The following is a 22,952-nucleotide window of genomic DNA, read 5'->3' as shown; positions in this document are numbered from 1 at the left end:
GTCAAAGAGGGCCAGGAGTGCCTGGGCCAGCTTCAGGGCGGTGGTGCTGGATATCAGGATGTCTTTGTCCTGGAGCACATTGGTGAACACGTGGAGGCTCATGCCAACCACCTCTCCATCTGCATCACCCAGCAGCTCCAAAAGGCTTTGAGACAGGCTACACATTTTTAGGGCCTGTGTGGAACACAAGGTTGTGCTGTGAAGCCACGAACGACAGCACCACCAACACTGCCCTGCACTGCAACCCCAACTGCAGGGCCCAGAGGCCAAAGGCCTGTCCCAAAGAACTCAGGGAGGTGAGGCAGGAGAGCTGGGAGCATCTGCCTCAGCTCCTGAAGCCCAGCCAGCCCAAGGGGCTGCTTTCCCCAGCGCAGCTTCAGCCGCTGTCCCCTTCTCACCATCGAGGGATCCTTGCTGAGCACCACAAGGCCTCGGAGCGCCAGGCGACGCCTCTCCCTGCACTTGCTCTGCACATGCCTTGACATGATCTCAAGGATGCTGTCAGCACAGTGAGTCAAATCCAAGCAGTCCAGGACCTGGAAGGCACAGGGCAGTGACAGGGGACCCAGCCAGCAGGAGCCCAGATCCGCACAGGGCTGGGCCCAGACAGCAGCACAGGGCACGGGCACCGTCCCAGGCAGCTGTGGCAATGACCACAGAGAGCTGGGAGGCAGCTCAGAGAGGCAGCGCTGGCCATCGGGCTCACCTCCACAAGGAATGCCAGGAAAGGCAGATCCCAGCGTGGCTCTTCCCTGCTGAGCCAGCCAAGCAGGCGGCGTGCAATCCCAGAACACACGGAGAGGGAGGCACGGCGCATCTGCCTGATGGGGGAAAAGGCACCAAGACACTGAGGTGGGCAGGCAAACCTCTCTCAGGACTGAGTCACAGAGGTCCTGTCTTTCCCAAGCATCCCTGGAGCGGATGTGGGCATTTTGGGAGGCTGCTCCTTCTGGGCACCTCCTCTCCCAGCCTTTTCCAGTCTGCTTGGCTGTCCCTTGGTGACAAATCCCTCTGGCCCATGAGCACAGGGACTGTGTGGGGCACCCCGGGCACAGAGCACAAATGTCGGGGACAGAGGGGAAATGGGGGTCTCACCTGGCCAGCAGACCCACGGCATAGTGCTGGGTGTCAGCACAGAGCAGCGTGTCCCAGCCACGCTTGCACTCCATGGCCATCACCTCAGGGTCATAGTGCAGACAGAAGAGCAGAGCCTTCATGGCCTGCACCGCAAACCTGTGTGCAGAGCAAAGTCCAGGTCACACTGGGAGCACTGGTGCTGGCCACAAGGGCATGGGAAGGACAGGAGGACTGGGACCTGTTGGGCTGGCTGGGAAGGCGATGTTCCTCCCGGCACGCTGTCCAGAAGTTATCAACTTCCTCTGGCATCTGCTGTGTGGTGATGACAACGTGGAAGAGCAGAGCCACAAACAGGCGGGAGGAATAAAGGATCATTGCCTTCTGGCACTGAGGCACAATTAGCCAGATCACCAGAGTAGCCTGCAAAAGAAGCAGCCCGAGACAGCGCTCAGGGCTGAGCTGTCCATGGGGCAGGGCCCGAGGGGAGACGCAGGGGGAGCAGCGGGCCCAGTGCCACCTGTGCCTGTCACTAGCCCAGGTTTCAGCCCAGTGCCTGAGGCACGGAGAGGATGGAGAGCTGCTGGAGAGGCGACTGGAGAGCGAGCAGAGGCCAGTTCCAGAAACTCACAGCCAGGGCAAACACGTCTTTGTTGTCTCCATCAGAGGTGCTCATGCTGTGCAGAGGCCAATCCTCCATCACACAGAGCAGTGTGGGCAACACCTTCTCCACTGTTGGTCCTGACGAGCCTATGGCTCTCCACATCCTTGCAGCAGCTCTGTGGGATCACAGCTCTGTGTCAGGGGGGTCTCAGTCACGGGACCATGCCCTGTACAGCTGTGGGGCCCAGGTGACAGAGCCCCAATGCCCTGAGGGGGAGGGAGGGAGCATGGCAGCAGGCTGAGCAAACAGAGGGGCCTGAGGGTCCTGGAGCTCTGTGCCTGTCTGGCAGACCCCACTGGACAGGCTGTACAGGGCCATGGGCCGTAAAGGCTGTTGAGCCCTGAGCTCTCAAGGCACGTGGACCCCGTACCTGTCACACGTTGGGGCACAGCGCAGGAGGGTCAGCACCACGTCAGCAGGGTGTTCTCCAGCCAGCCTCCAAATGTCAGTGCGCAGCCTGACACCCACAGTGGCATGGGACACGAGACGCTGGTGAATGCTTTTCACCATGGCTGGCACCTGGAGGGGGTGGGCAAGACTTGGAGCACTGTCCATGGGAGACACTCCCCAGCTTCCCCTAAGAAGTGCTTCCCTCCCCGCCACACTGTGCTGGCCTCAAAGACTGAGGGGGCCCAGTGACCATGGCGTGAGTGGGCATGCACTCCGGTGAGGCCTCAAGCCCTGGCCTCAGGCTGCTTACGTTTGGCTGGGAAGAAACACAGGGCTCCTTGAAATAGTCCCCAATGAGTTCCTGACTCAGAGTGGGAGTGGTGTCAGTATTTGTGATGCCCTCAGTCTCTGCAGTGCCGGCCATGTCCTCAGTCTCTGCCATGTCAGCCTTTGCCCTGCCATCATTCCTTGCAGTGTCAGAGCCCTCTGAGCACTCAGGTGAATTTGGGCTGACATCTGGCTCTGCCTGGAGCTCGGTCAGCCTGGAGTCAGGCTCAGCTGTGCCCTCTGTAGCTGTGGTTCTGGTCTTCCTACGTCGAATGCGTAGGAACTTCTGGAACCTCTGCAGGAGAACAAAGGACAGGGAAGAGAGGCAAGTTCCATGCAATGCTCCAAGCGCTGTGCTGGGCTGAGCAGTGACAGCAGGCCCAGCCCAGGTAGGGATGGCTGCAGGTACCTTCAGTGTTGTGCGGAAGCGACCGCGGGTGGGTTCCTGCTCTTGTGTCCGGTCCGTGGCTGCTCCTGGGTAAGAGCGAGTGCAGCCAGAGCTGAGGGTATGTGGGAGAGGCCAGAGAACACAGCCCAGCCCTGTGCTCCCCAGGCAGGGACAGCCCCGGGATGCCCCAGGGGATGGAGCACGGCTGCTGCGGGGTGTCTGCCCAGCCCCTCTTCTGTCCTGTCCCTGGCCATGTCCACAGTGGGTGGGATGGGATGGGATGGGATGGGATGGGATGGGATGGGATGGGATGGGATGGGATGGGATGGGATGGGATGGGATGGGATGGGATGGGATGGGATGGGATGGGATGGGATGGGATGGAGCCCAGCTGGCAGCATCCATTAGCCCTGTGGCCCTGCTGTGCCACTCACCATCCTGCATTGGCTGGAACTGCTCCAGCTCCTCAGGTGGTTGTGCTGGGGATACTCCAGGGCCTTTCTCTTTTTTCCCTCTGCAAACATTGAACAGGCTGAGAAATCTGCCCGCCATGTCAGAGTCTGGCTCAAGGGCACCTTCTAGAGAGATGCCTTGGGAAAGCTGTGAGGCAACAAGTCGTGCAGTTGTGCCTTGAAGACACCCACGACAGAGATGCCTCAGGAAGGCTGCAGGACAGCAAGTCCTGCACTCTGCTCTTGAGGGCTCCTGCCACAAGGACAGGAGACTCCTCGTAAGCAATTCTGGTCACCAAGTCCCGCGGTCCGGCCGCGAGTGCACCTGCAAAAGAGAAGCCTCGGGAAGGCCACGGGCCACCAAGTCCCACGGCCTTGCCACGAGGTCACCTGCAGGAATAACGCCTCAGAAAAGCTCCGGGTCAGACACGAACGAGTGCGCTGTGTGGGGGCTCCTCACAGCACCGCTCCGGCGCGTCCTGTCCCGTCGCCTGCTCCGAGCGCTGTGGTGTGGCTGTGTCACTGCCAGCTCCTATGTCAGCACAGGTCACAAAGGGTCCTTTGACACCGTGTCCCCTTCCATGCCGTGGTGACCGTGCTGCTCTGTGTCATAAAGGCCCTTGCACACACTGCCACCTGCCCTGGGGACACCCTCAGCCCACCCAAAGTGGCCCAGGTTGGAAGGAATCCCTCGCCCCAAGTGTTTAAGGCAGCCTGACAGGATGTTTATGAGCAGCTCTAACCACCAGCAAACACTGCCCTGCTCTGCAGGCTCAGGGCAGCAGAAGGAGCCCCCAGGGCTGCTGACACAGCCGTAGCTGGAAGGGCATGGGGCCTTCCAGAGAAGCTGGCACAGCCTCCTTGGGGCACATCCCAACTGCTGGCCATCCTAAACCTGGGGGTCCAAAAGTTCCCTCTTGGTCAGCCCTTGTGGCCTAAAGCTTCAGCTGCTTTAGCTCCTGGGGCTAAGCTGCTCATGCTGAATGTGACAACTCAGAGAGAAGAATACAGTTCATCCAAATCCTTCTGGGACACTGAGAGGGGAGGCTGTGCAAACAGGAGCATGGTTTGCTGTCACCTCTCTGCCCTTCATGCCCTTCAGCACTTGGGAAGTTCAGCCAAGCGCTTTGTCCAAGTGTGCAATGAAGCAGCTGTTCCTGCTCCCAGCTCTGGCTCTTTCCTGTCTCTGACCTTGACTGGTTTTGTCCCTCTTGCTGTGCCCTCTGTTCCCCCTGTGCTCAGTGGCTGCTCCCCAGGACTGTGGAACTGGCACAAATCAAGGGCTCCAGCCCCTCCTTTCTCTGCCCTTGCAGCTGCCTGGTCACAGCAGCCTTTTCCATCTGGTAGCTCCACATGGAGAGGGAGTCCCCACCTCTGTTCCCTGCACAACCTCCAGGAGCCCAGGGCTGCCATCTCCAGTCCCTGCTGGCACAGAGGGCTCCCAGGTGCCCCAGGCTGCTGTGACACCACTGCACACGGCAGGGAACAGTGCCAGGGGCTGTGCTCAAAGTCAGGTCCATGTGCTGCTGCTGCTGCTGCTGCTGCTGCTGCTGTGGGTGTCGTTTGTCCAGCCGTGCCCCAGAGTCAGGGATCAGATGCAGGCACTGCTGCTGCTCCCTCGGGATCAGCCACAGTTTGGGTGTTGCTGTCAGTGCCAGCAGAAGCGGTGGCTGGAGCAGAGGGTGCTGACAGTGCCCCAAGCCCCGGGGCCAGAGGGGTCCCTGGGCTGGGGCTGGGAGCTGGGAGGGAGCTGCCCCTTGTTCTCCCTCTGCCCCACACAGAGCTGGGCCGGGCACAAGGGGGGCAGCCCAGCAAACAGGGAGCCTGCGAGTCCCTTCCAGCCCTGTCTGCTCAGAGCTTGGGCCTTGGAGCTGCAGGTGGACAAAGGCAGCTGCTCCTGGTCCCTCGCTGTGTCCCCGTGCTCAGCAGTGCTGCTCCATCAGTCTGTGCCCAGCAAGGGGGAAAAGCCTCAGCCCTGCAGGGCCAGGAGCTGCCGGGCTCTGCCTGAGCAGCTCAGCCAGCGGGAAGGAGCTGCTCCACACGGGAACCAGGAGCAAAGGACTGTAGCACCTCGTTCTTGGGCAGAGCCCCGATTCTCTGGGGGAATAGCAGAGCTGTTCTCATGCACTGCTGTGCCAGAGCTGCAGGTGCTGTGCCTGCAAACACAGGGCTTGAGATCTGCACAAGAATTCTGCAACTCGTGACTGGATCAGGATGTCACCAGTGCTAAACTTTAGTTTAGTCCAAAGCAACCACTCTGCATCTGCTGCTGCTATCTGCTATAATTATTTTCAGAGTATCCAGACAAAAGTAAACAGAGGAGGAGCCTACATTTTCATTGTTTATCAGAAATGCATCTCATTTTGCTGTACATTCCTTTCTTAGGATGTGTTCTCTCTATTTAAAGAAATAGAAAAAAAAGTAAAAAAAAGAACAAAAAGTGAAAGTGAAAGTTTAGAGGAAAAAAACCCCAATGTGTAGTGAAAAATCTTCTGTAACTTTGGATTAATTAGTATCTGATCTTTTTTAAAAAGACAAGTAAATTATTTGCTTTGTGAAAGTTCTGATGACATGGATCCATATTACTGACCTCAGCATCCTTTCTTAAAAGATTTTGGGATTTGATTGCAATATTAAATCATTTTTAATTGTGGTTGAAGAAAGAGAAAATTGAAATATGGATTGTGCATGATTGTGTTTTGAAGGTAAAAACACTGCAGTTTGAAACTGTAACCTCAAGTATTGAAAATTAATGTGATAACTCCAAATGGATTGGGTGACAGCAGCTTTTCCTATAGGATGTGCAGCATCAGAAAGACTTCATCAGTGAGGTTGTGGGTGCTTTTATCTTTGTCCTGTGCCACTCTGGGATGTCATGAAACGGGAATTCACCTGCCACCATCCACAGTCACCTTCTGACACTGCAGATCCTTGGACCTTGTGTCCCCAAAGCAGACACAAAGTGTTTCTGCAGCTACCCCCTTGGCACAAATCCACGACGACTCGGATTTTTCCAAGTCTCATGTCTCCATTGTGACATATTCCTCAATTAATAGCAGCCCATCCCAATGAATCCAGGAATTTACTCAGATGGTTGTCAGCTCCACTTCCTGCCTAGAAATCCTGAAACTGCTCCCAAATGCTGCTGCCTTCAGCTCTTGGACACCTACTCACAAAGCTGGGGAACAAATCCCCTGTCCCCTGCCTTACAAGGTGAGTTAAGCCAAAGTTAGAGCTCTGTGGGAAATGTCTGTGCATCCATATCCTTTTAATATATCCATACATGGGGGTGTGCATGGATGTGTATGGTATAGAAAGGAAGGGGTGTGCAAGCAACGTGACTGACACTTTCACTCTCCATGTTGGTCCCACAGGTACAAAGAAAATATGGATAGCCTGACACAGTCAGACCTTTCTGTCCATGGATACAGAGACATCCCAGAGCCCCTGGCACAGTCAGACCTTTCTGTCCAAGGATACAGAGACATCCCAGAGCCCCTGGCACAGACAGACCCTTCTGTCCATGGATACAGAGACATCCCAGAGCCCCTGGTACAGACAGACCTTTCTGTCCATGAATACAGAGACATCCCAGAGCCCATGGCACAGTCAGACCCTTCTGTCCATTGATACAGAGACATCCCAGAGCACCTGGCGCAGTCAGACCCTTCTGTGCATGGATACAGAGACATCCCAGAGCCCCTGGCACAGACAGACCCTTCTGTCCATGGATACAGAGACATCCCAGAGCCCCTGGTACAGACAGACCCTTCTGTCCATGAATACAGAGACATCCCAGAGCCCCTGGCACAGTCAGACCCTTCAGTCCATGGGTACAGAGACATCCCAGAGCCCCTGGCACAGACAGACCCTTCTGTCCATGGGTACAGAGACATCCCAGAGCCCCTGGCACAGACAGACCTTTCTGTCCATGGATACAGAGACATCCCAGAGCCCCTGGCACATACAGACCCTTCTGTCCATGGATACAGAGACATCCCAGAGCCCCTGGCACAGACAGACCCTTCTGTGCATGGATACAGAGACATCCCAGAGCTCCTGGCACAGACAGACCCTTCTGTCCATTGATACAGAGACATCCCAGAGCACCTGGCGCAGTCAGACCCTTCTGTGCATGGATACAGAGACATCCCAGAGCCCCTGGCACAGACAGACCCTTCTGTCCATGGATACAGAGACATCCCAGAGCCCCTGGTACAGACAGACCCTTCTGTCCATGGGAGCACATTGGGGGTGGGTGGGCAGTGAGTCCTGGACAGGAGCCAGACCTGTGTCCAGCCCTGCCAGGCCCTGCCAAGGCTCAGTGCTGGCTCCTCTGGAATGGGAAAGCCCTTCAGCCTTGTCCCTGCCCAGAGGGGCAGTGCTGGCCTGGCAGCACAGGCTGTTTTCCCCACAGGCTGCAGGAGATGAGAACACAACACTTGCAAACACTGAGTGCAAGCCACAGCTCTGGGTGCTCCCCATACACCTCAGCCCTGGTTCCACTCTCTGCCCCAAACCTGTGAAGTAAAAGGCAGGTGGGGGAGAGAACTGTTCAGAGAAGGACTGAGCTAGAGCTTGAGCAGGCTGAAAAATATCATTTGGGGTCATCCCAGATTGATTTCTTTTCAGAAGTTATTGAAGAAATTTACTTTTTGGAGGATGTCATGTTTTCCCTTAGAGGTGTACACTCTGCAAACTTGAGCTGCGTTGCCGAAATTCTCAAGCAAGTCTCTGCTGCAGGTCACTCCATTTCTCCTTTGGCTGATGCCAGCCTGGTGCTGAGCTGCAGCAGAGCCCTGGCAGAGCCCAGAGCAGCCTCAGCATCCACAGGGCCCGGCTGCAAGGAGGGAAACCAGAAATTGCCCGTCAGCTGAAGGCTCCTGTGCCCCTTGTCCCAGCTGCCACGGTGCCCAGGCCATGCTGGCCGTGCCCAGAGCAGTGCCCATCACTGCTGCCTTGGGCAGCAGAGCAGGAGGGCAGGACATGTGCCCAGCCTGCAGCCAGCCATGGCACATCCACCTCCTCAGCAGCTGCCACAGCAGGATGCTCCTGTGCTCGCTGCCATCTCCCAAAAGCTCTCATCCCACCGTGACAAGAAGATGGGGACCCACCTCATGCCATCGCTGCTGGAAGAAAAGCTGGTCCCAAGGGATGTCCTCAGCCTTCTCCAAGGGCATGGCCCATCCACGCCGCAGCTGGTCCCGAGCACTTCCTGATCCACACTGGAGCCCACCTGGAACACTTCTTTTAGAGAAAGAATCAACAAATTAATGAAAATAGATTACAGTCCAGAAGGGGAGAAAAGAAAAATGGTAAAAAATCTCATCTCTGTCAGGGGCTTGAGGAAGGCCCAACCCTAGATGCCAGGGAAAAAGCCACCCACGGGTGAGAGAAGCCCATGCTTTCTCCCTTTTCCCCTGCACTGGCCCCACAAGTCATGGTGATCCCAAAGCAAGCAAGGGCAGTGGAGCAGCCCAAGCCCTTCCTTGCCTGCCAAGGAAAGCAGCCATGCACAGTTCTGGAGTCCCACCTCACTCCCACCATGGGGCTTTGTTTGTGTCGTGCTGGCTGCCCCAGCCTGGGGCACGGTGGGTGCTGGGGGCTGTTGGCAGGGCCAGGAGCTGACTCCCATTTCGTACCCACCCCAGCCCATCCCCCTGGCCCTGCCAAAAAGCAGCTTGGCAGATGACAGAAGAATCAGTTTAATCCTCCCCAGCAAAGGGGGAACCTTTGCTTCCTGGCCAGGCTGTGCAATGCCCAAATCTGGGAGCATCCCCCTGGGTCTGGACTCATCTGTAAATTCGCCGTGGAGCCTGGCTTTGAAGAAGGTGCCAGAATCCAAGTCCATCTTCAGCTTGCCAGTGGCCAGGTGGAGGAAGAGGTTGTCATCCTTGATGTCATCCTCACTGTCTCCAGCAGCAGCAGCCCCACCTGCTACAGCTTCTCCAGAGGCTCCTTCTCCTTCCCTGGGGTGAGAGCAGGCTCTCAGTGTTCTGCCCAGGGTCCAGCTGTCAGTGAACCAGGACAAGCCAAAGCAGCTCAGATGGTGGCCACCAGTGCTGGGCAGAGCAGCTCAAGGGCTGTGTGTTCCCACCTGATGACCCCTGTGCAGTGACACAGGCAGTACAAAAAAGTCTGGGCTTCTTTGCTTCTGATTGCCAAGGCCTGTGTGCAACTGGAACTTACCAGAGCCCTGCATCCAAGTGTGCCTGTGGCTCTCTCCCTTCTTCTATGGCAGGTGAATTTGCTGCATCCAAGGGTCACAAAACAGGTCTTCTGACGAGGGCCTTTCCATGTGGAGCATGGATAAGCACCATCTGATCAGATCTTGGTACTCTGGACAGAGAAAGCAGAAACCACCGGTCAGTTGGAGGAGGCTCCAGTCTGCTTTGCCCCACTGTTCTCATGCTCAGGCTGTGCTGCATGTGCTCAGAGCTGGGCCTAAACCTTCTCTCCTGGTTTGAAAGACACGTGTTTGCTACGGAAAACAGAAGCTTCCCTTTGGACTGAAAAAAACCAAATGTGATTCTTCCGATTATTATAATTTTGGAATTAAGAGAGCTCTCAGGCAAAGATATGGGGGTAGGAATAACAGTTCTTTACTTGTATATCTAACAAGACAAACAAGAACAACAACAGCTATGAAATTACCCACAAACAGAACAGTAACTCAGTCCCAGTGTTTTTTGGCTGCAGGCACCTTTTCCCTGAGCTGCAGTTCCCGGTGCTGGGGGCGGGCGGGTCCCGCAGAGCTGCAGGAGGGCTGGGGGTGATGGCAGCGCTGTCCCAGGGGGAGAGAGAGATGGAGAGAGCTCTCCGCTCACGGTGTGGGTCCCAGTGCTCAGCAGAGTGCTGGATGGTGGGAGTTCACAGTGAGAAGGCAGCAGGGCAGGGTCCGATAGTGGTTTCCCGACGCTGGGATGGCAGGGATGGGACACAGTCGGCGATCGTCCTTCTTGTCCGAACTCCGCGGGGGAAATGGGCCGAGGCCCAGCCTTCCTCTTCCTCTTCTGGCTGTTTGAATCTCGGGGGTTTGTCTCTTCCCTCCCGTCCCCCCCCCCTTGTCACCAGGGCCCAGTCAACAGGTATCTTAGCATGACAATGGGGAAAATTCCACAGAGGGAAAAGGGAAAGAAACCAACCCCCAACATTATCCACCCCGAATTTTCCCCTACCATCATGCTAAATCAAATTAAAATCTTCAAATTATAGACATGCATACATTTACAGATATAGGCACAGTATTGTAGGTAGTTCACCCTAATACAAGGTCTCCTTGGGGTATGCATCGGGTCTATCCATCCCTTTGCATCACTCACCAGGTACAACCTGGCCCTTGAGCAAAAACCACCCCACGAATTGGATTGTCTTTGCTGGAGGCAGAGTTCACCCAAACAGTTTTTCCTAGCATACCTCTCATATGCACCACTGGAACCTTGTCCCCATCTGGTGTTCTCAAGGGCTCAGACTGGGCAGGGCCTGCTCGATTAGTGGAACCTCGGGGGTTCACTAACCATGTGGCCTTTGGTAGATTAATCTCCCAGTTTTTGAAAGTCCCCCCACCCAGTGCCTTCAAGGTGGTTTTAAGCAGCCCATTGCACCGTTCCACTTTCCCAGCCGCTGGTGCGTGATAAGGAATGTGGTACACCCACTCGATGCCGTGTTCTCTGGCCCAGGTGTTTATGAGGCTGTTCTTGAAATGAGTCCCATTGTCTGACTCAATTCTCTCAGGGGTACCATGTCTCCAAAGGACTTGTTTTTCCAGGCCCAGGATGGTGTTGCGGGCAGTGGCATGAGGCACAGGGTAGGTCTCCAACCATCCAGTGGTGGCTTCCACCATGGTCAGCACGTAGCGCTTGCCTTGGCGTGTCTGAGGCAGTGTGATGTAGTCAATCTGCCAGGCCTCCCCATACTTCTATTTGGACCACCGCCCCCCATACCAGAGGGGCTTCACTCGCTTGGCTTGCTTGATGGCAGCACACGTCTCACAGTCATGGATAACCTGGGAAATGCTGTCCATGGTGAGATCCACCCCTCGGTCTCGTGCCCACTTATAGGTAGCATATCTGCCTTGGTGACCTGAGGCATCGTGGGCCCATCGAGCCAGGAACAACTCTCCCTTGTGTTGCCAGTCTAAGTCTATCTGTAACACCTCTATCCTTGCAGCCTGATCTACTTGCTCATTGTGTTGGTGCTCCTCATTAGCCCGACTCTTGGGGACATGGGCATCTACATGACGGACCTTTACGGGTAGCTTCTCTACCCGAGTGGCAATGTCTTTCCACTCATCAGCAGCCCAGATTGGTTTTTCCCTACCTTGCCAGTTAGCTTTTTTCCATCTTTCCAGCCAGCCCCACAGAGCATTGGCTATCATCCATGAATCAGTGTAAAGGTAAAGCTTTGGCCACTTCTCTCTTTCAGCAATGTCCAGGGCCAGCTGAACGGCTTTGAGTTCAGCAAGTTGACTTGATCCACCTTCTCCTTCAGTAGCTTGTGCAACCTGTCGTGTGGGGCTCCATACGGCTGCTTTCCACTTCCGGTTCATCCCCACGATGCCACAGGAACCGTCAGTGAAAAGAGCGTAGCGAGTTTCATCTGCTGGCAGTTGGTTGTATGGCGGGGCTTCATCAGCCCGGGTCACTTGTTCTTGCTCCTCTTCATCGGCAAGACCAAAATTTTCACCTTCTGGCCAGTTTGTAATTATTTCCAAAATCCCAGGGCGATTTGGGTTTCCGATACGGGCGCGCTGCGTGATGAGGGCGATCCACTTGCTCCATGTGGCATCGGTGGCGTGGTGGGTAGAGGGGACCTTCCCTTTAAACATCCACCCCAGCACTGGTAGTCGGGGTGCCAGGAGGAGCTGTGCTTCTGTGCCAATCACCTCTGAGGCAGCTTGAACTCCTTCAGAAGCAGCCAAGATCTCCTTCTCTGTTGGGGTGTAGTTGGCCTCAGACCCTCTGGAACTTCGGCTCTGGAATCCCAGAGGGCGGCCTCGGGTCTCACCAGGTACCTTTTGCCAAAGGCTCCAGGACAAGCCCTTGTTCCCGGCTGCAGAGTAGAGCACATGCTTCACCTCTGGTCCTGTCCTGACTGGGCCGAGGGCTACAGCATGAGCGATCTCCTGCTTGATCTGGGCAAAGGCTTGCTGCTGCTCAGGGCCCCAGTGGAATTCTTTCTTCTTCTGGGTGACCAGGTAGAGAGGGCTCACAATCTGGCTGTACTCAGGAATGTGCATTCTCCAAAAGCCTATGGCACCTAGGAAAGCTTGTGTTTCCTTCTTGTTGGTTGGTGGAGACATCGCGGTGATCTTATTGATGACCTCAGTGGGGATTTGGCGCTGCCCGTCCTGCCACTTTACTCCCAGGAACTGGATCTCTCGGGCACGACCTTTGACTTTGCTCCTCTTGATGGCAAAACCGGCTCCCAGCAGAATCTGGATGATCTTCTCTCCTTTCTCAAATACTTCCATTGCTGTGTTCCCCCACACAATGATGTCATCAATGTATTGCAGATGTTCTGCAGCTTCACCCTTTTCCAGTGCAGCCTGGATCAGTCCATGGCAGATGGTGGGGCTGTGTTTCCACCCCTGGGGCAGTCGGTTCCAGGTGTACTGCACGCCCCTCCAGGTGAAAGCAAACTGAGGCCTGCACTCTGCTGCCAGAGGAATGGAGAAAAATGCATTGGCAATGTCAATGGTGGCGTACCACTTTGCTGCCTTGGACTCCAGCTCGTCTGGAGTTCCAGCATGTCCGGCACGGCAGCGCTCAGCGGTGGAGTCACTTCATTCAATGCACGATAGTCCACAGTCAATCTCCATTCTCCGTCAGACTTGCGCACAGGCCAGATGGGGCTGTTGAAGGGTGAGTGGGTTTTGCTGACCACCCCTTGGCCCTCCAGCTCACGGATCATCTTGTGGATGGGGATCACGGCATCTCCATTTGTCCTGTACTGCCGGTGGTGCACTGTGGAGGTGGCAATTGGCACTTGCTGCTCCTTCACCTTCAGGAGTCCCACTGCAGATGGGTTCTCTGACAGTCCAAGCAAGGTGTTCAATTGCTTAATGCCTTCTGCCTCTACAGCAGCTATTCCAAAAGCCCACCTGAGTCCCTTTGGGTCTTTGTAATAGCCATTCCTGAGGAAGTCTATGCCTAGAATACACGGTGCCTCTGGGCCAGTCACAATTGGATGCTTCTGCCACTCCTTCCCAGTCAGGCTCACCTCAGCCACCAGCAAAGTCAATTCCTGTGATCCCCCTGTCACCCCAGCAATAGAAACAGGCTCTTCCCCCACATGTTCTGATGGTGTTAGGGTGCACTTTGAACCAGTGTCAGCTAATGCCCTATGTTTTTGTGGCTGTGATGTGCCAGGCCATCGGATCCACACCGTCCAAAAGACCCGGTTTTCCCGTGCCTCTCCCTGGCTAGAGGCAGGGCCCCTCTAGCACTGGTTATTATTTCCTTCCTGGGCATACATGGTGGAGGTTCCCTCAAGGGGATCTGACAAATCATCCTCCCTTCTGTAATACCCTGCATCTTGGTTATGGGAAGTTGAGGCTACCTTCACTTTAGTGGAGCTCCCTTGGTTAGTGTTTCCCTCCCTGAGTTGACGCACCCGCGCTGCCAGGGCAGAAGTGGGTTTCCCATCCCACCTCCTCATGTCTTCCCCATGGTCACGCAGAAAGAACCACAGGTCAGCTCGTGGGGTGTATCCTCTCTCCCTAGCTGGGGGACATTGGGCTCTAACTCTGGCATCTGTGACTCGCACTGGTGCTGCACTGACCTTCCTCATCTCCTCCCTCACCCCTCTTATCTCCTCCTTGAACTCCTCTCTGAGTCCCCTAATCACGGCAGAGACCTGAGCCTGCATTGGGCCATTCACTATGCTCTCAAAATTTCTGAGCTTATTGGCAACAGAACCCACTGTCTCGTGGTTGGTGTCAGCGTTAATGGCTGCAATGAATGTGGTGTATTGAGATGGCCCCAGGTGTGCCAGATTCCACAACATCTGCCCTGTGCACCTGACCTTGTCGGGGTCATTGTCATGTTGTCCACCCCTCCCAAAGAGTACTTCCAGTATTGCCACTTCTCTCAGCTGTTGGATCCCCTCCTCAGCGGTTTTCCAGCGCATTCTATGGTGGTGCTCCTGCATTGTCTCTCTATGGACAAACCTCTCTCTTACACTCATTAAAAGCTGCTCCCAGAGGGAAAGGGGGCCTGGTTCCCTTACGAATACGTGATCCACACCTGAGTCCTGGGTTAGGGGTCCCAAATTCCTTGCCTCAGTACCATCCAGCTGCACACCTGTACCCATAAGGTCCCAGACCCGCAGGAACCACGTTGTAAAAGCCTCACGGCCCCTTCGTACAACATCTTTACGCAGATTACGGAGACTCTCGTATGACAGGGACTCCGTGATGATCTCAACCTCTGGCTCCCCTGCTGGTTGTGAGGGCCCTGCTTTCTGATCCTTATTATCCAGGTGCTTTGTTTTCACCCTAGACTTTCTAGTTTCCACGGGGGCAACTGCTGCTGGTTGTGAGTGCCCTTGCAGTTCAGCTGGAGCCTGGAGAGATGTAACATTTGTGGGTTCCACTGCTGCACCATCAGGTTCTCCCTCTTTAAGGCAGGGGGAGAGTTTCTGAAGAGCTGGGGAAAGGTACTCCTTCAGCATCTGGGCCATCTCCTTCACTAGAAACCCCACCCACTCTGGATGGTTCCTTTCTGAGGTGAGCTCTGGGGCAGAGTCAGGCTCAGGGGCAACATCCTTAACGTCTGGGGCAGAATCCTTAGTCTCTGGGGCAGGGGCAGGGTCAGGGTCAGTCTCTGGGGCAGAATCCTTAGTCTCTGGGGCAGAATCCCTATTCCTTGGGGGAAGTATCAGGGTTGTCATCCAAGTCAATCTCCCCTCATCTCGGAATGTTAAATAGAACAGCTTTACAAGGCCTATTGGCAATGTCAGCCACTGTATGATATCATTACTACTTAGAAGAGATTTGAACCCCTCAAAAGCTGGTGGAGCAGACCCAAAAAACTGTGTAAGGGGTTGGGACAAAATTTTTCCTGGTGTCATATCCTCACAGTATGTGCCATTATTAAAGTAACCCCAAAAACATACAATTAGAGTGTGCTAGCCCTGAATCCATGTGCCCACCTTCCAGAGGAAGTTAAAAATCCATGAATTTCTCACGTTATCAGCCCACAAAAGGAACTGGATAATAGTTACAGCAGCCTGAGTTATAGGACCCATGTTCAAGTAAGGCATTGCAAATGGGAGAGATACAGCTGTGGCCACATGGAGCCCAAACCACGGTAAGCTGGACAACATGATGCCACCTAACACAAAACTGAGGTAACTCAAGAACTGTTATTCCTTTTTCACCCTTTTCTCTCAATGCCCTCGGGCCCCACGTTGGGTGGCCCAAATCTGTCCTAGTTTGAAATACAGGTGCTTGCTAAGGAAAGCAGAAGCTTCCCTTTGGACTGAAAAAAAAAATGTGATCCTTCCTTCCTTCCCTCCGATTATTATAATTTTGGAATTAAGAGAGCTCTCAGGCAAAGATATGGGGGTAGGAACAACAGTTCTTTACTAGTATATCTAACAAGACAAACACGAACAACAACAGCTATGAAATTACCCACAAACAGAACAGTAACTCAGTCCCAGTGTTTTTTGGCTGCAGGCACCTTTTCCCTGAGCTGCAGTTCCCAGTGCTGGGGGTGGGCAGGTCCCGCAGAGCTGCAGGAGGGCTGGGGTTGATGGCAGCGCTGTCCCAGGGGGAGAGAGAGATGGAGAGAGCCCTCCGCTCATGGTGTGGGTCCCAGTGCTCAGCAGAGTGCTGGATGGTGGCAGGTTACAGCGAGAAGGCAGCAGGGCAGGGTCCGACACCAGTGAGGATGGCTCCCAGCAATGGGATGGCAGGGATGGGTCTCAGGCGGCGATCGTCCTTCTCGTCCGAACTCCACGGGGGAAATGGGCCGAGCCAGAGCCTTCCATCTGCTCTTCTGGTTGTTTGAATCTCATGGGCTTCCCCTCTTCCCTCCCCTCCCCCCTCCCCCTTGTCACCAGGGCCCAGTCAACAGGTATCTTAGCATGACAATGGGGAAAATTCCACAGAGGGAAAAGGGAAAGAACCAGCCCCCAACATGTATCTTTTTTTCAGCATCTTTAAAGCCAAGGAAATACAAACTAACAGGCCTTGTAGGACCACCAGGGCCTCATTGCCATATGTGTACTGACAGCCCTGAGATGGAGAACCCCCATTCCACCTGAAAAGAATCTGTAGAGTGAATAGGGCCCAAGGCTTGATGAACTGTTACTTCAGAAATCAGCAATTGCAGTTCTTCCTCCTGAAAAAGAGCCTAATCCCATTTCACCCCTTCCCTCAGCAAGTCATAAAGACGCCTGGCAGTTATTGAAAAATCTGGAATGGGTTTTCTCCAGAACACTAAGAATGTCCAAATTTTATGGCTGCTGGCAGGAAAATGTGATTGTGAACCTGGTGTCTGCTGAGAAGGGGTTGTATAGGGAGGAAAGGGAATGGGCCCAGAGTCAGTGGAACTGTGCTGGTCCCTTGGGTTCTCAAGAACTCTGTCTAGTGTGTCTACAGGGGTTATAGCTGCAATGGTGTTTTGAAGGAGAATTGCTGTAGATTAATTGATTCTGGAAGACCACAAATTAAGGGGGTCATAATTTCAGGCATTACAGGTCATTGCATAGGTGATTCATAGACAACAGTTAATTTTCTTTCATGTATCATTTGCAAGCAGGCAGCTTTGTGAATGTTTGCTAGAAGTTGGTTGGGAGTTCCAGTTAAAGCTACAGGGTCTCCCCTTTCCAAGGGGTTAAATCCCCCTGCCCAACAGGATGCGTGCTGGGTTAGGGACCATGGGTTACGTCTGTCTCCTGTTGTAAAGAAAACCCCACGTCCCCAGTAGCCACCAGCTTCTTGTTCTGATTATTTAATCTGATCTTCCCCAGTGAGTGACACTCAGAATTCATATTAAGTGTCAGATTGATGGGAGAACATATCCTATCAATCACATTTTCTAAATTCTACCAATTATTTTGTGCCCATTCTTCCTCTCCTTGAGGGGGTCTGGCACTTTAAAGAGCTAATAAAGAAAAAAATGCAGTTTTATTTGTTGCACTGGAATTTTCAGTCATTTTTTTCAAGGGGCAAGTAAAAACCACTACAGGGAGGTATATCACTTATGTTACACACTCACACACACACACACAGCTTTTCTCTGTGTTCCCCTTCACTTCTCTGTGTGGGTGAAGAGACCAAAGCTGCTTGGGAGGCACTACCTTCAGTACAAAACTCTGGTTGTCTCTTCGCTACACCAAGCAGTCAAAAACACAATAAAAACCAACAAAACAGTCCTGTCTTTCCACCAAGAGATCTTTAGTGAGATTCTGCAGACAGAGCCCTCAAACGAGTGTGGGGGTGTTTTTCACCTGGGCGTGTGCAGTTTGTGGGAAATCTGAACTTGCCCCCCTTGCTTTCTAGACAAGCTCACCCCTTTGGAGGTGGCCAGCTAGGTGTGGCTGGAGCAAGACGTCCTTCCCCTATTACAGACTGCACACAACCTGCCCCCCTTCTGTCTGTCAGAATCCTGTCCATGATGCCAATTTAATATCGTGATCTGCCAGTACCGGTGGGGGATCGTGATGGCTCGTTTTGATCTCGAGGTATAAAAGACACAGAAGGGGGACAATAGTATGTTCCAATATAGCATTTTATTTGATGCTAACAATTCAGTTATCTGATAGAGGGGAGAGTTTAAGGAAACAAAGAGATAGAGAAAAGAGGGGAAATGAGAAGAAGGGAAATAGCTACCAACGATGGGACAGAGTCCTCGTGGTTTTCAGGCAATAGATGGGTCTTCCTTCCGTGGGGAGATCTCAAGAGGCTTCTCCAAAGAGTCACCTTTTTATAGTCTTTTCTCAAAGTGAGTGATGTCTGGCCAAGAGGGAGGCAGATTTATGGACCATTGTGTGCTCAGAGAAGCAGGTGCCGACATGTCTGGGCTATTGTCTGCTGGAGAGCGCTGTACCATGATGGATCAGCACAGCATGCACAGCACACCTGCAAACAGTTATTTGGTAAACATCTACCTCGGCCAGGCCAGAAGTCCTGTTCAAAGCCAACCAGGCCAGAAAACTCCTGTGTGGAGCGAGTGGGGTTCACCGGGGTCTTCTTGTGATGGTCATGAGGCAAATGAGGGAAACTTCAGACTGTCTCTTCCAGGAGTGGGTCTGTTTGCAGTGGGGAAAGTTAGGAGTTTCAGAGTACTTAAAAAAAAAAGGAAAAGCATCTCTTTGCCTGAGTGCAGCCAGTTCTCCAAGCAAAGCAGGTCCCAGGTGAGCAAGGACAGACGGGATGGAGTTGGGGAATGTGGAGCAAGGTTGTCCACACTGGGTCAGACCTAAAGGCACAGCTTCTCTGAGCAGGCCAGACCTGCTGAGGAGAGACCCTGGATCAACATCAGTCACTGAGTGCTGCAATCACCTCTGCTCTAAAAGGAGCAGTAATAAAATACACCCTTTAAAATTGGAATGGATATTTCTCCTGAAGTGCAGCAGAAAACCTTCCTGATGAACTGCACCAGACCAGAGGGAAATCAAGGCAGAGCTGTGGTTTGTCAGGAGTTCCTTGGTCCCAATGAGCCCCGTGGTGCATTTGGTGCTGAGTCCTTGAACCTCAGGGCCTAGGAGGAGATTGCACAAACCCTTCCAGGAGTCCAAGTCAGAAGAACCTTTCAGCTGCTGCACATGCCTGTGCCTTGGGCTGGCCCAGGCACCTTCTGGGGGATGTGGTGCACCTCAGCCCTGCTCTAGGAGAGAAATTCCTTTCTCCTTGTTTCCAGTCTGGGCCTCCACAACTGCCCTTGGCATTAATTGTTTCTTTCTCTGGATATTCTCTGTCAAAAAATCCATCACCTCTGAAACTGCCTGTCAATCCCTCCCTGGGCTCTCCTCTGCTGTCCTCAGTCTCCAGCCCACTGAGCACTGAACTCCTTTGTCCACTCCTTTGACCACTATCAAATGGCCACATGCTTGAGGCCATGGGCCCCTGGACAAGAAGGACGGTTCCTTTCTATAGGAGAGAAACCTCAGAACCCAAGGTTTTGAAGGAAGATGAGAGACAGTCACCAGAGGCCAAGGCAAGCCAGACCTGTTTGTCTTGGCAGCATTTGTCTGGGAGATATCCTTGGATAGACCAAATCTGGGAGGCCAAATGCCAATTTTGTCCATGGGCATCAGGACGAGAAATTCTTTTCTGGAGGAAGGAAATTAGGGAGCCCCAGTGTTTCAAAGGCAGATAAGAGCTGGCCCTCAGGAAACCAAAGTAACCTACATAGTCCTGGCAGCTTTTGTCTGAGAGCTACCCTTGCATATATACAGAAATTTGGAGGGAGAATCCCAGTCTTGGCCATGAATGCCTGTGCTTGAAAGATGTTTTTTCCATGGGAAGAAAACATTCAGGGACTGCCGCCGGCGTACGCAGGGCTTGGCACGGGCTGAGAAGGCAACAGAAAAACAGACATGGGGACAAACGGCCCCAGGGCTTCAGTTGCAGCAGCAGCAGCAGCAGCAGTGACAGAAGCGATTTTGTCGACCCTCTGGCTCTCCTCTCCCTCTCCCGCAGTCCCACAGCCTCTCATGGTCTCTGTTTCCCTGGGTCCCCCTCCTCTCCCAGTCTCCATCTCCCAGTTCCGAGCTGGGCCATGCCCTCGGGCTGCCCTGGCCCCTGGCGGGGCTTTCCCATCCCTTTCCCCATCCCCATCCATCCCGGCACGGTCTCACCTCCACCCGGCTCTGGCTGTACTGGCGGTGGTGCTGCTGGATGGACATCAGTGCGTGGAGCGGCATCGCCTCCCTTTGGCTCCGCCTGTCCCGACACCGGCCCCGGACCCGGCCCCGGCCCCAACATGGGCCCCGACCCCAACCCCGGCCCCTGGCCCGGGCCCCAAGGTGTGCCCTGGCCACGGTCCTGGTCTTGGTCCTGGCTCCTCCCGGGCCCGTGGAGCACACACACGGCACGGCTGCTCCTGCTGCCTGTGTTGCGGTTTCCCAGGCCCGAGCTCCACCGCTCGGCAGCGCGGTCGCTGGCCCTGAGCCTCTGCTGTCCCGTTCCAAAGAGCGAACACCTGGGGCTGCCCGGCCCGGGGCGGCTGAGGGGTGCTCAGGGCTCATGTCTGGCCCCGGGCCGAGCGCTGACAGCCGCGTCTCGCTGGCAGGGGAGGCGCAGCACGGCACGAAGGAGCGGTACCAGCTCGGTTTGCTGCTGGGGTGTGGCGGCTTTGGCAGCGCCTGGGCGGTGACTCGGCTCTCGGACGGTGCCCTGGTGAGTGGTGGGATCAGTGGCAGGCAGAGGAGGAGGAGGCAGGAGGAGGAGGAGCTCAGCCTGCTGCTGCCCTTGGCTTGCAGGTGGCCATCAAAAGGGTGCCATGAAACCACGTCCAGCACTGGGGCAAGCTGGTGAGTGAGCGGGGGCCAGAGGGAGAAGCTGGGGCGTGCCAGGATGGGATGAGTCGAGACCTGGAAGGGTGGAAGCCACCAGGAGCCTGGAGGGAGAGTGGATGTGGGGCCAGCAGAGCATCCCGTGCTGGGGGAGAGCTTCCCGAGTCCTGGCACAGCATCAGCCCCGCTGACGGCATCGTGGTCCTCCTGCAGCCCGACGGCACCAGTGCACCACTGGAGATCGTGCTGCTGGACAAGGTGTCCACTGGCTTCCCTGGAGTTCTCCAGCTGCTGAAGTGTCTTGAGCTCCCCAACGACATCCTGATGGTGCTGGAATACCCGGAGTGGTGTCAGGACCTCCGTCATTTCATTTGGTCACAGGGGTTCCTGTCAGAGGAGGTGGCACAGGAGCTGTTCAGCCAGGTGCTGGAGGCCGTGCAGCACTGCACCAGCTGTGGGGTCCTGCACAGGGACATCAAACCGGAGAACATCCTGCTTGACCTGGCCACCGGGCAGGCAAAATTGATTGACTTTGGCTGTGGCACCTACCTGCAGGACACAGCCTACACTCACTTTGCAGGTGAGCCCACACAGGGCTGTGTTCCCGGTCCCGGCATCTCCTGGCCCAACATCTCAGGGCCCAGCCTGGCTGTGGCAGCAGGGACTCTCCTTTTTGCTGCCAGTCATGGCACTGAGTCTTCATCTGAGTTGCTTTTGACTGGGGTGGGTGGGGGGCCAGCTTCCAGCCCTGCTGGCAGCGTTTGCCAGCCACTGTGTCCAGGACTGGGGCTGGGGCAGCCAGCCTGACAAAAACACCCGTGGGTGGGGGCAGTGGGTTGTGGGGGGGTCCAAACCTGTGCAGCAGCTGTTTTGGTGTGCAGGTGAGAAAGGGCTTGCACTACTGTGCTCACATTGCTTGCCTTGTCCTCATAATGTCTTTTGGGGCAATGCAGGCAGGGAGGATGAAGACATGGATTTTCCCCACCACGGAGTGGGTTTTTCCTTGTCATGGTCAGGCCTTGCCAGGGCTTCTGCTGCACTCTTCCAGCACCAGTGGCTCCTTTTCCAAGCCCAAGTTTGTAAACAAGTCCCAGGTGCTGGCCAGAGGCAAGGGGTCACACCATGTGCCACTGGTGCAGCCCTAGCATGTCCAAGGATTCTGGGGCCAGGCTCTGGGAGCAGCAGCATCCCCCTGATGAACTCCATCTGTATTCCATAGGAACACCGTCCTACAGCCCCCCAGAATGGACCCACTTTGGCTGGTACTATGGCAAGCCAGCTACCCTCTGGTCCCTGGGCATCCTGCTGCACCAGATGGTCTGTGGGGAGCACCCTTTCAGGAGAGGCCAGAACATCAGCTGGAACCATCAGCTCTCGCTGCCACAACAGGTCTCTCAAGGTGAATCCTCATCTCTGGGCACGGGGGGAATACCAGTGCTGGGAGACAGCAGTGGGCTCGTGAACATCCCGCTCTGGCAGCTGCTGAGGAGGTGGCACATGTCCTGCTCTCCTGCTCTCCTCCAAAACAAAGAACTGATGGGAAGGTTTAGGCCCAGCTCTGAGCACATGCAGCACAGCCTGAGCATGAGAACAGTGGGGCAAAGCAGACTGGAGCCTCCTCCAACTGACCGGTGGTTTCTGCTTTCTCTGTCCAGAGGGCCAAGATCTGATCAGATGGTGCTTATCCATGCTCCACATGGAAAGGCCCTCATTAGAAGACCTGTTTTGTGACCCTTGGATGCAGCAAATTCACCTGCCATAGAAGAAGGGAGAGAGCCACAGGCACACTTGGATGCAGGGCTCTGGTAAGTTCCAGTTGCACACAGGCCTTGGCAATCAGAAGCAAAGAAGCCCAGACTTTTTTGTCCTGCCTGTGTCACTGTACAGGGGTCATCAGGTGGGAACACACAGCCCTTGAGCTGCTCTGCCCAGCACTGGTGGCCACCATCTGAGCTGCTTTGGCTTGTCCTGGTTCACTGACAGCTGGACCCTGGGCAGAACACTGAGAGCCTGGTCTCACCCCAGGGAAGGAGAAGGAGCCCCTGGAGAAGCTGTAGCAGGTGGGGCTGCTGCTGCTGGAGACAGTGAGGATGACATCAAGGATGGCAACCTCTTCCTCCACCTGGCCACTGGCAAGCTGAAGATGGACTTGGATTCTGGCACCTTCTTCAAAGCCAGGCTCCACGGC

The 22,952-nt window shown here is 54.8% G+C and overlaps 1 protein-coding gene across 1 annotated transcript; it reads left to right on the top strand.

Moving 5' to 3' along the window:
- Positions 1 to 2,850: 2,850 nt before the first annotated feature.
- On the top strand, positions 2,851 to 22,526 carry LOC134057313 (serine/threonine-protein kinase pim-1-like). Its single transcript, XM_062514304.1, is given in 6 exon segments — positions 2,851 to 2,933; positions 20,015 to 20,648; positions 20,732 to 20,782; positions 20,978 to 21,344; positions 21,984 to 22,163; positions 22,420 to 22,526. Coding segments are annotated over 6 exon segments (1,422 nt in total).
- Positions 22,527 to 22,952: the final 426 nt, after the last annotated feature.

Source organism: Cinclus cinclus, unplaced genomic scaffold, assembly GCF_963662255.1.
Source record: "Cinclus cinclus unplaced genomic scaffold, bCinCin1.1 SCAFFOLD_32, whole genome shotgun sequence".
In the NCBI taxonomy this organism is placed as follows: domain Eukaryota; kingdom Metazoa; phylum Chordata; class Aves; order Passeriformes; family Cinclidae; genus Cinclus; species Cinclus cinclus.
The sequence above is the reverse complement of the archived record's forward strand: the minus strand, read 5'-3'. Positions and strand labels throughout refer to the sequence as shown.